The sequence below is a fragment of the Montipora capricornis genome, chromosome 8 (assembly GCF_036669925.1).
Source record: "Montipora capricornis isolate CH-2021 chromosome 8, ASM3666992v2, whole genome shotgun sequence".
NCBI classification, from domain to species: domain Eukaryota; kingdom Metazoa; phylum Cnidaria; class Anthozoa; order Scleractinia; family Acroporidae; genus Montipora; species Montipora capricornis.
In genome coordinates, this window is record NC_090890.1 from 265,960 (window position 1) to 277,087 (window position 11,128).

The 11,128-nt window shown below is 41.0% G+C and overlaps 1 protein-coding gene across 1 annotated transcript; it reads right to left on the reverse strand.

Annotated features, from left to right (window-relative positions):
- Nucleotides 1–7,051: 7,051 nt before the first annotated feature.
- Nucleotides 7,052–10,250, reverse strand: LOC138060485 (uncharacterized). The gene is made up of 4 exons (XM_068906279.1): nucleotides 10,047–10,250; nucleotides 7,485–7,543; nucleotides 7,340–7,401; nucleotides 7,052–7,215 (listed from the first exon to the last, which is right to left on the reverse strand). The coding sequence occupies exons 1-4, from the start codon at nucleotides 10,158–10,160 to the stop codon at nucleotides 7,121–7,123; spliced, it is 330 nt and encodes a 109-aa protein (XP_068762380.1). The 5' UTR covers nucleotides 10,161–10,250; the 3' UTR covers nucleotides 7,052–7,120.
- Between the last annotated feature and the right edge of the window lie 878 nt (nucleotides 10,251–11,128).

Genomic DNA, 11,128 nt, shown 5'->3' on the forward strand with positions numbered 1-11,128 from the left:
AACCATTGTTGTTGTTGCATCTTAGAACATCCACACAGCATGAACCAAAAATAATACATGTAAACACTCCATAAGAAAAATAAAAACATAACTTTTTTTAATAGTCACAGACTTCTCTTGTCGAACGTTACAAATTGACTGACAGAAATCATTCCCTTCAAATAAATAGTTGCATCAAAGAGATCAACCTTAACAATACGAAACCAGCTTAGACACTTGTGGAAGGAAATTAAATGCAAGAAATCTATTTATTTTTAATGATCTAATGTTAGTCTTAAAAACCAATATAAAGTTCACAATGCTTTTATGGAGATTTCTAAATAGTCAAATCAAAACAGCTTTAAACCGTAAGTTGTGTAGGAAGATAAAGGCGTTTAATAATCTACATCTGAGTGCTACAAAGGAAATCAATAATCACAAAGATAGCTTGAAATTCAAATTAAAAGCGAACGCGACTCTTCAAGGTTAAAGAAATATTAAGAAGGACCGTTTTCAAAATAATTACTTTTCGCTTTGAGAATGCTAGATTTTTGGTTGTTCAGATCGTATTTGCAGAGACCAAACGCGACGTTATATGCGACTTGGCACCAACAATTACTTTACAGTATGCATCTGTTAAATTTCACTTGTCGTCACTTACCTGGCAAAAGATGGCTGCGAAAATTAGTTCCAAGCTTGTCTACAATTTTGTGAAGAAGGTCCAACCCAGTTAGGCTCAACTGGAAAGCAAGATAAGATCATGATAGCATACATGTATCTTTAGTTTTAATTTTAGAGATCGAGAAATCTACCTAATTCTAGCTGTAGTGCAACGAACAATAGCATGCCAGGACGCCAATATCTTGCGGATCTAATTTGATGGATATACTAAATTGCTATAATTATCTATAGCGCCTTTGGTCTCTGAATATACTTCTACTGATTTTGAAATAAATACCTTTTAATTAGCTAGTCTATAAGCTAACTCTAGTCTCCAATCGAGGAAAATAATGCTTCTAAAAATTGCAGCAATACATCAGAATGTACTCAAGTTTCAATTTTCCAGATCACGCAAAAAGGTAGCGAAAGTATCCCGATCTGTTTCGCACAGAGGCAAAAGTGAATCCTGAAGATAAGGAAAATTATTTCTTACCTTGAAATTACTGCTAGTGACCCACCCGACAAGTCCATCCAGAAGTTTGTCGAAGCCAATAAACTCGATTCCATTAGAGGGTTCACTGAGATAGTTAGAGAAATCTTCGGCAGCTTTCAGCTTTTTTTGAGTATCCTGGCAGCTGACAGCGGCTAAAATTCCTTCTAGGAAAGCTACGTCTTTCATTTTCTTTGCCTCAGTAGAAGCCCTCTATGGCCAAGCACACACGTTCCAGAAATAATCTTGCTTTTTTCACTATCAGAACGTTCACAAAACGCTCCACGAGTTCAGGTTTGAAAGCCAACCAGGTGCTATTCAAAATACATCCATTGCTACTGAGATCTCCCTTTTTACAAGGGATACACAAAATGTTTCCAACAGTCCTATCAAAGACACAATCTCACGATAAAGTTTAACCTCTCAAGAAACATACAGTCTGGCCGCCATTTTTTCAGATTTCAGCTTGGTGGGAGGTGGTGACGTCATTTTATGTATGAAAAGAGAATTGCAAATTAATCAAATTTTGAAGAGGCCGTAAACATTGTACCGAGCCACAGAAAAAACGTAAACACAAACTTCAAATGACCACTAATTTAAATCAATCTAAAAAATCTGCACACATGTCTTCAAGATGTATCAATTCCGATTGATGCCTCTGTAGACTTGATCTAGTCGTGGAAATAGCGTCACACAATTTGTCACACAATACGTGTAGCTTATGTCACGCGTCGTCGAGAAAATCATGATTCTCCCCAAGAAAAAATAATGGGTCAGCCGAAGTTTATCGCCAATAGCTTTCTTCGAATTGAACGTTGCAAGACGGACACAAAAAATCTCACGTGGGTTTTTCTGTCCATGGCTGCTAATTGGCCACACCGGGTTGGTGTTAGCGTGTGTCACCTTGCTTTTTTGTTTTGAGAAATGGCGGGAAAAAGTCGAGATATTTTTGTATCCTCGTGTTTCCTTTGGTAAAGAAGCAAAACGAATCGCTATCCTTCAAACGAGGCGATAAAGGCTAGTGATTATAAAAGACAACTGGAAGGGCTATGTTTTGTCAAAATCGTTCCCCACAAAGGGAATAAGAGGGTTGGAAGAGGCTGGACAATCTGCGAGCCAGCGAGCCATGCGCGCCATGCGAATTTTGCGTTTAAGTCTAAGCACCCATTCTAAAACGGTTACAGAGCTCTCAAGTCTCAAGCATTAAGCGTGAGTCTCACGCATTTCGATGCAATCTCACGCTCTCACGCCGACAAGAGCATTTCTCACCCATTCGCATTTTTCTCGAAGGCAACTCTACCTTTTAAGCTTTCAGAAGAGCTCATGAATTCCGAGTTCGCTCCTTCACTAGCACTTAACTTCGGCCTAAGTTGAACTATGATCTGTTCGTGTGCGACCAATTTTCTTGTTTCTTCAGGACTTTCACCCGTTAATACATGAATTGTAGGCCGATATCATGGTAGCTCAGACAGGCTGACCCAGTCAGCGTAGTCAGCGTAGCTCCTACTCTACTTTAAAAACTACACGTAACCCATAATCCCTCGATTCGCTCTGACGAAGGGCTAACGCTCGAAACGTCAGCTTTTAGAATCTCTGTACGGTGGTCAATTTACATTATCAACTCCGTTGATAAACCAAATTTTTGTATACTACTTCCCCACCGACGCAGCACCACAGTTTCTTTAAAAACTACCCCTTCATTCATTTGTATTCAACCGCTGTGACCACTAACCTTGTGTTCTAGTATATTTTAATCCACAGATTTCTAACAGGAGACCCAAGACGACGATGCCAAGCTTGAAGAAACTCACCAAGGAGCTACGCCAGGAAATCGTAAGTTATCTTTTTCCTTTTCCCACACTTAGCAGTAACTTAGCTTTCCGTTTAGCCACTCTCATTTTCGCCAAAACTAGGTTTTGTAGTCACATCATCTTCATCGGCCGTTGCCTCAATTCTAAAGTCATTCCTAAAGGTTTTCGCTCGAACTTTCATGCGTCTACATTCTCTCACTCAAATCAGTATCTTCACCAAATTCGATGTGCGCAAAATTCTTTTTCACGTAATATTATGAGGATCACAATTAGAGCTATGTGCCAAAAACGAATCGCACTTGACAAACAAATTCTTCATTGCCGCTCCGAACTTTCCAAAATCTGTCCAGCAATTTTAGTACAATCGATTCACGCTAAAATCCGACAACTTAATTCTGGACTGTTTGACCATTTACACCAAACCAAGACTCTTAAACTTCAACGATTAATAGGTCCGCAAATTACCGACGACACTACATTGCATAGCCATAATACCGTTATTACAATTCCAGAAAATCTTCCGCTTACTGACTCAGAGAAATATGTTCTCAGTAAGGGCCTAAATTTTGTCCCTATTACCAAACGCACCAACGAATTTTCTATTAAGCAAGATGTTGAAAAATTCCTTCGCCGCGTTCAGTTAAAAGCCTTTTTTCACGACAAAGAGGATGATTCGGACACTTCTAATAAAGATATTTTTGAAACACTTCTAGTTCGCAAATCCAAATGGACTCCCCCAGAGGGACAATTTGCCTCTTTAGATTTTTTCACCAAAAAATGCCGTCACGACATTCACAAACTTAAATTCAATCGCAACACTAAATTTTCCAACCTTTCCTCGGAAGAGTGGGCGGCGCTTAAAAATCTTAGTAAACGCAACGACATAGTTGTCAAATCGGCCGACAAAGGCGGCGCGGTAGTTGTTTGGCGGTCCGACCTTTACCAAAAAGAAGCTTTGCGGCAACTTTCGGATACCTCGTTTTATGCCAAAATCCCTAAAGATCTCACTTCCAACAATCAAAAACTTGTCAAAGACACCATTCAGAATCTTATAGTTAATCAAGAATTACCGGACACTGCCACTAATCTCATCATCAACACCCCTAGAACTTCGTGCATTTACTTCTTGCCTAAAATTCACAAACCCAACAACCCAGGTCGACCTATCGTTTCTGCCTGTAGTTGCCCCACCGAACTCATTTCTAGCTACTTAGACAGGATTATGACGCCTATCGTCAAATCTTTGCCATCATACATTAAAGACAGTACACACGCACTACAAATTTTCCGCGATTTCAATTTCTCCCTCCAAGACAAACTTATTTTCACCATGGACATTACATCTCTATACACAGTCATTCCTAACAGCGAAGGTCTTCAAGCACTTAAACACTTTTTCGATCAACGCACTGTCAAAGAACCTAGCTCGGAAACGCTCCGCCGCCTTGCCGAACTAGTTTTAACGCTTAACTGTTTTTCATTCGCCGGCAACTATTACAAACAAATTAATGGTGTAGCGATGGGCACAAGAATGGCACCTAGCTATGCCAATCTTTTTGTAGAATATGTTGAACACCTATTTTTTAATCAGTACAACGGCCCCAAACCTGAACTCTACGGCCGCTACATCGACGACTGCATCGGCGCTATTTCATCCAGCAGAGAAGAACTCGATCAATTTATAACCTCCGTCAACTCTTTTCATCTGGCTCTTAAATATACCTGGGAAATTTCGGAAACCTCATTGGCTTTCCTAGATATCAAAGTTTCTATTAGAGGGAACGTGCTATGTACTAGTGTGCACTACAAACCTACTGATTCACACAGTTATTTGTTGTATTCATCGTCACATCCATCACATGTCAAGAACTCCATTCCTTATTCTCAATTTCTTAGACTTCGACGTCTATGTAGTGATGACTCCGATTTTTCCAGCAAATCAGAGGAGATGTGCCAGTTCTTCGAAAAACGTGGCTATCCTGTCTCTGTGGTCAAAGCGGGCCATCATCGCGCCCAACAATTTGATCGACAGTCGTCACTACAAACGTCACAGAAAGATAAGAATGACAGAATTCCATTCACCCTCACTTTCCATCCTCATAATCACGCAGTCAAAAGCATCATTCTTAGTAATTTTAAATTACTCCAAAATGATCCCGAGACTGGTAGAATCTTTTCGCAACCTCCACTTATTTCATTCAAACGCGACAAAAACGTAGGCAACTTTTTAGTTAGAAGCGCGCTCAAAACCAACGAGCAACCCGGCACTTTCAAATGCGCGCGCTCACGATGCAAAACTTGTCTTTTCATTGTTAACACTAGCAAGATATCGGGACCTAAGCGATCTGTTAAGATCACCGATCGTTTCACATGTACCTCCGCAAATGTCATTTATTGCATAACCTGTACGTTATGCAATAAATTATACATTGGTGAGACAGGTAGACGACTAGGTGACCGATTCCGCGAACACCTTCGCGATGTTGAGAAGAATGACAAGGATGCATCTAAGCCAGTCGCTCGCCATTTTAATCTGCCTAACCACTCCAAAAAACACATGGCTATCTGCGGCCTTTCCCTACATCTAGGTACGACGGAACAAAAATTCATCTTTCAAATCGGCACCCTTAATCCTCACGGTATTAACGAACGCTTTTAATTTAACTAATATATTCCTACTTTTCACGTTGCCATGTTACCACCAATAGCGTAGCTCCTACTCTACTATAAAAACTACACGTAACCCATAATCCCTCGATTCGCTCTGACGAAGGGCTAACGCTCGAAACGTCAGCTTTTAGAATCTCTGTACGGTGGTCAATTTACATTATCAACTCCGTTGATAAACCAAATTTTTGTATACTACTTCCCCACCGACGCAGCACCACAGTTTCTTTAGAAACTACCCCTTCATTCACTTGACCCATAATAACATGGGCTCTCTTAGCAAGCAGCTTGAAAGAAACAAAATAGCGGACTCGACGGTGCATTTTTCCAGCGATCTGACAAGTGCAAATTTCAAAAACTTTCCGGCGGAGCATGCCCCCGGAGCCCCCTAGATCCCCCTAGAATTGTTTGGCATCTCCGGCACAAGAAACAGAGGACACTTGCGTCTTTGGCGCAATCTGCAGCAAGCATCTCAGGCTTTGGAAACTTTAAAACTTGAGAGCTCTGCGGTTAGTTTTTAGCCATGTTGGCTAGCATGACTCGCAACCATGGCTCGCATGACTCGCATAGCTTGTACATTGTCCTAACTCGGGTTCCAAGTCCAGCGGGCAGCCCATGAGGGCTAAACTTTTTAGGGCCTCCTTCCAGGTTAGAGGATACTTCGTTACCGGGGAAAAATTTGGCTAGTATTAGTATGAAATTTCATCCCGGCTACAAAGTTGAAACGTGGTGACGCGACCATTGATCGCTATTCAGGCATGATCAAACGAAGATGCCACACGAAAACGTCTCTCTTTTTTATTGCGTTAACTATTGAGAGAAATTATCACGGACTTGGAGTAGAAGAAAAAAAGACGAAAAACCTAACACCTCTATCACCAGAATGCACCGTATCATTTCCATTCCAGTAAACGAGATATCAGCCTCAGAAAACGAGATCCCCGCCAAACATAGCGAGCTTTCTAGACATGCGGAGTCAGCCCCTCATGACCCACCCCCTCCCCCTCCTTCTATCTGTAACATGATTACGGGGATCTGTGAACGCACATCACACAAGAACACTGCTGGACACCCCACAGTTGTTCTACGTGAGATACGAGGTAGCCTGCCCACTGCGAGTTCCACTGCGAGTGGGCTACGGGGCCGGGGAAGCCATGAGGGATTTGGGGCGGGGGTTACCGGGACATTAATCCCCACTCCCCTGGGCTTCACAGCTCGTTCCAGCTTCGCAGGTTAGATACGAGATGCTTTCTATAAAGTTTTCAAGTTTATATGTACATCACTCATCAGGCTTGATTGATCTATTTGCAGATCATTTATTTACCGAGCCAAAACGAAATACAATGCTAAGAGAATGCCATTAGTTATATGTATTCATCACAAAAAACTGATGGTATCATCAGTACTCTGGCATTTACAAACTCCATAATTAAGGTATGTTAAAGATTATTTTTGCGTTAAAAAAAGCATTTATTTAGAAATTTCTAGATTTAAAAATTCTAAATTTAATACATTATAAGTAAAGTATTGATCCGTCCTCGAAAAAACAGTTTTCTTTTCCACATGACACTTGAGAGGGCCTGGGGCTGAATACAAAATTAGAAAAATCTGCAACGGAAGAATTTGCAGAAAAGAAACAATAAAACAATTTAAATCAAATAAGTGACCATTGTAGCTATTCAAAATTGCTAGAAAGGAGAGACTTTTGTTTGGGAGTGCAGCTCAGTTTTACCTTTATTACTTTCATCTTTTCCTCGATTATACAGAAGTTTTAAATCTTGTTCTGTGGGAGTCCTAAACGGTTGAGGAAAACAAGATTCGATCGATTAACGTTTTCGATGAAACACCGAGTCAACAAAACTGAATATTTAGCTCACCACTCATTTTGATAAAGGTATTCTTGTTGTCCAGGCCATACGTCAAATCCTTCGCCAATCTGAAAAAAAAAATTAATAATAGGTGTAGAAAAACCCGCAAACCAGCAGGACACGTAGTCCTTGAAGAACCTGGATAAACGACCTACAATCATAGACAAAACAGTTGGGAAGGTTAGCACTTTTGACGTCTTCTTTGCTTCTCTCTCCACCCCCCTGATTCAATATTGTGCAAAACTGAACGGTTTTTAGTGGGAAATTGTTGTGTTACCTTCCGACATTGAATAGGGGGGAGGAGGGCTATATAAAAGAAGGAGAAACTATTTCTTTTGCTCGTTAAAAGAAGCGGGTTGAAAGACAGTTTAGATGCGGTTCATTTAGATAACCTTCGCAACTACTTTTGTTTATAATTGTAGTTCCCCCAGGAGTTTTATAGTAGCTCAACTTCCGGTGTCGGGAGGTCGGTTTCTGATTTTTCAATTGTCCTTTCGCCCGCTGCAAAGCACCTAGTCTGAGATTTCACTATAATGACTATAGCCCGACAAGGAATGATATGAAGGCAGGGCGAAAAAGCCCTGAGAACGAGGTCCCTTATTTAAGCACGCGCGCTGCACGCGCGTTTTTGAGACGCAGAAGGCAACCGGAAGAGAACATTTCGCGAGCCAGGACAGTGATGTCTCCCAAATGTTTCTACTAATCATTTCTAATGGAGAAAAGATACTTAGCAATGTAAATGTGGTTTTGTGAACACAAGTTCAAAGGGGAAACAACTCACTTCCGGTTGCGTCTCAAAAACGCGCGCGCTTAAACTCCCCATTTAGAAGCCGGCGTGGTCCGGTGATTCTCTAATCACTGACCTGTTTTTCTTTCAATATTTCAACTCTGTAGGAAAGAAATGTTTATTTGAAGTGCGGGTTAGAGCAGAAAGATTGAAAGCGACGCTCGCACTTATCACGACACGGTAGACCTTCACGGGTGTCCTTTACGAAACTTTAGGGAGCTTAAGATTTATGACGACGACGTCGACGAAAACGCCACAAAATAATGATATCATTGGTTAAAAGAGCATAAATGATCGTGATGCACGTGCAGCACGGATTTTAGCTCATATTTTTGCGGTTCTCTGCGTGACGACGACGTGAAATCACTAAATTTTAGGTTTTGACGACAACGTTAGCGCGCAACAGAGGATCTTTCATTCTCTATTTTCAGTCTGAAACCGCTCGTTACAATTTATTTTTAGGATACTTCGCCCGCATAGTACGAAGTGAACGAGATGGAATAATCGCGAAAGACTTTTATTAGAGCGAAGTTCTATTTTGAGGTGACGTTTTCGTCGACGTCGCCGTCGTAGATCTTAAGGTCCCTTTTTTTAGCGTACTTTGTTAGGCGCAACAGCTATAAACTATACATCTATCGAAATGTTATGAAATGCACTTTCCGGGAAATATTTTTCTTTTTCACTTTATCTAATCGAAAGAAGAGCGAGGCCCAAAAACCTTGAGCGACCGATATCTCTCTGACCGAATTTATCGGGTATCGAATTTTAATGCAAAGGGTAGCCTTGTGGATAATGTCATTCACAAGGCGTTTATCCTCAAAGCCGTGTGAGGCTTCTTTTTGATATTCTGATTGGTTGCTTAGAAAATTTTGTGTCAAATATGCGTATCGAAAATTGACCGATAAGCTTTACTTCGAAGGCCATTGTGGGAGTTCAGTTTTAAAAAACGGAAATCCCTCACAGTGTACCATCTAGATTGGCCCAATTTCAAGACAATCCGTTGAATTTTCATACACTACTTGCGTAAAAACGGACTAGGTATTTTTTCGCTTCCAAAGTTTTACAAACTTTTCACGCCCTTTGATCCATCATAAGTCAACACGCAAAACCGCAGATAACAACAGCCAATGGAAATACAAGAGATGCCCCCCAGAGTCCCTTATTATTATTTACAGCCACACTTCTCACCTATAGATTCTTTTCTCGTTTATCCTTTCCCATGAAAAAGTCATTCCCAGGGAGTAAACCGACGACAATGGGTGAAAAAATTCGACGGCAGTTTCTAATAGGCCCTTTCCAAGTTCACGTCTGCCTCCTCTTCAAAGCGAGTTTTCCTTATGAAAATAAGTTTTCATTCATATGTAAAGTAGAACTGATTACCATCACAAAAACTTTGCACCTAGACTCGCTTTGAAGAGGAGGCAGACATGAACTCGGAAATGGCCTATTGGCTGCTTTTCCTGCATGCCTTTGCTGACTGAGAAAGATCCATCGAAAATAAGTTTTCGTTCATTACTCCTTCATTAATATGCAGCACGGTAGTTTCGGGCTTTCAGCGAGTAAGTAAATGACGTCACTTTTCCCTAGAGCCAACCATTTGAAGTCGAATCGGTCAGTTTGGACCGTGGGTATAAGAGGACCGTGAAATCCAAAACTTAACTCAAAGTAAACAACCTTTGGATAAAAATCAAAGCTCATCACACTTTCAAAATTTGCATGAAGAAAAAAAGGAAGCGATTTTTTGATCATGGTAGCACTTTAAAGAACCAAGAAAATTGACCTACTTCCAACTGTCCCAAACGTGTGGCTTCAAACTGCTCTGTTGGCTGTGTTGGTAGAGCATTGCACCGGGCATCGCCGAGGTCATGAGTTCGAATCCCGTTGACAAGTGCGAGCATCACTTTAGCTCAATCTTTCCGACGGCTAGTATTTCAACTCTATCACGCTTTGTATTGCAAACTGCCAATCGCCTTTAAGTTTGAATTGTTCCTTTCAGGCTATTCAAATGGAGTGCCTTTGACTTGAACTAGCTTGAAAGCTATTTGTACTTTACAATTTACCAAGCTTTACCAATCCTTTCGTTTTACACATGCCTTATAACGAAGCACGAAGTTCGTTACCACCTATCAAGCAAGCAGCATGGATCAAGAACTTTGAAAGTATGTTTAGCTTTGGATGAGGAACTTTGAAAAGAGAAGCCAGGGAAAGCTTTGTCGGCTAAAGATAACGTTCTTACCGAAATCTGCCACATCAGTTTAACATCAGAGCGGGCTCGTGCTTCCCAGTTTAGCCGGTTCTAATGTTGCAAAAAAATTATCATAATTAAAGAAATAATGAATTGATACAAGTTGTAGTCAGCTTGTGCTCGAAAGTATGGTCACGGTTTTATTAAATTCTTAACTTACAAGACTGTGTTTGCGACTTCTCTTGGACCGTTTTCGTTTCTTGCACTTTGGTTTGTTTTCCTCGTTGATACAATTTCCTGTAAGTCTTTCAGAAAAAAATGCACAACACAATGGGAAACCAAAAGGCTATAAATTAAACGAGAAAGGAGCAAAATACTGCCAACTCCTAGACAAGAGAGAACTGAAAGGGCGGGCTTAAAGCACTGGCCTCGGTTGTTCAAAGGTGGATAACGCTCTTCACCGGATAAATCATTTGAAATCGCTATTCAGCGGACAAACACTAGCAAAACCAATTGAGTTATCCAGTGGATAGTGCTGCGAACCAGGGGCCCGTTTCTCAAAAGTCCCGAAACTTTAGGGGCCGTTTTCGGGTGTCACAAACCTTGAATCATGTTAAAAGATCGGCCGTTTCCAGAACAAGCGGTTGACAGTTTCACAAATGGCTTTTCGGGCCCGAAAAG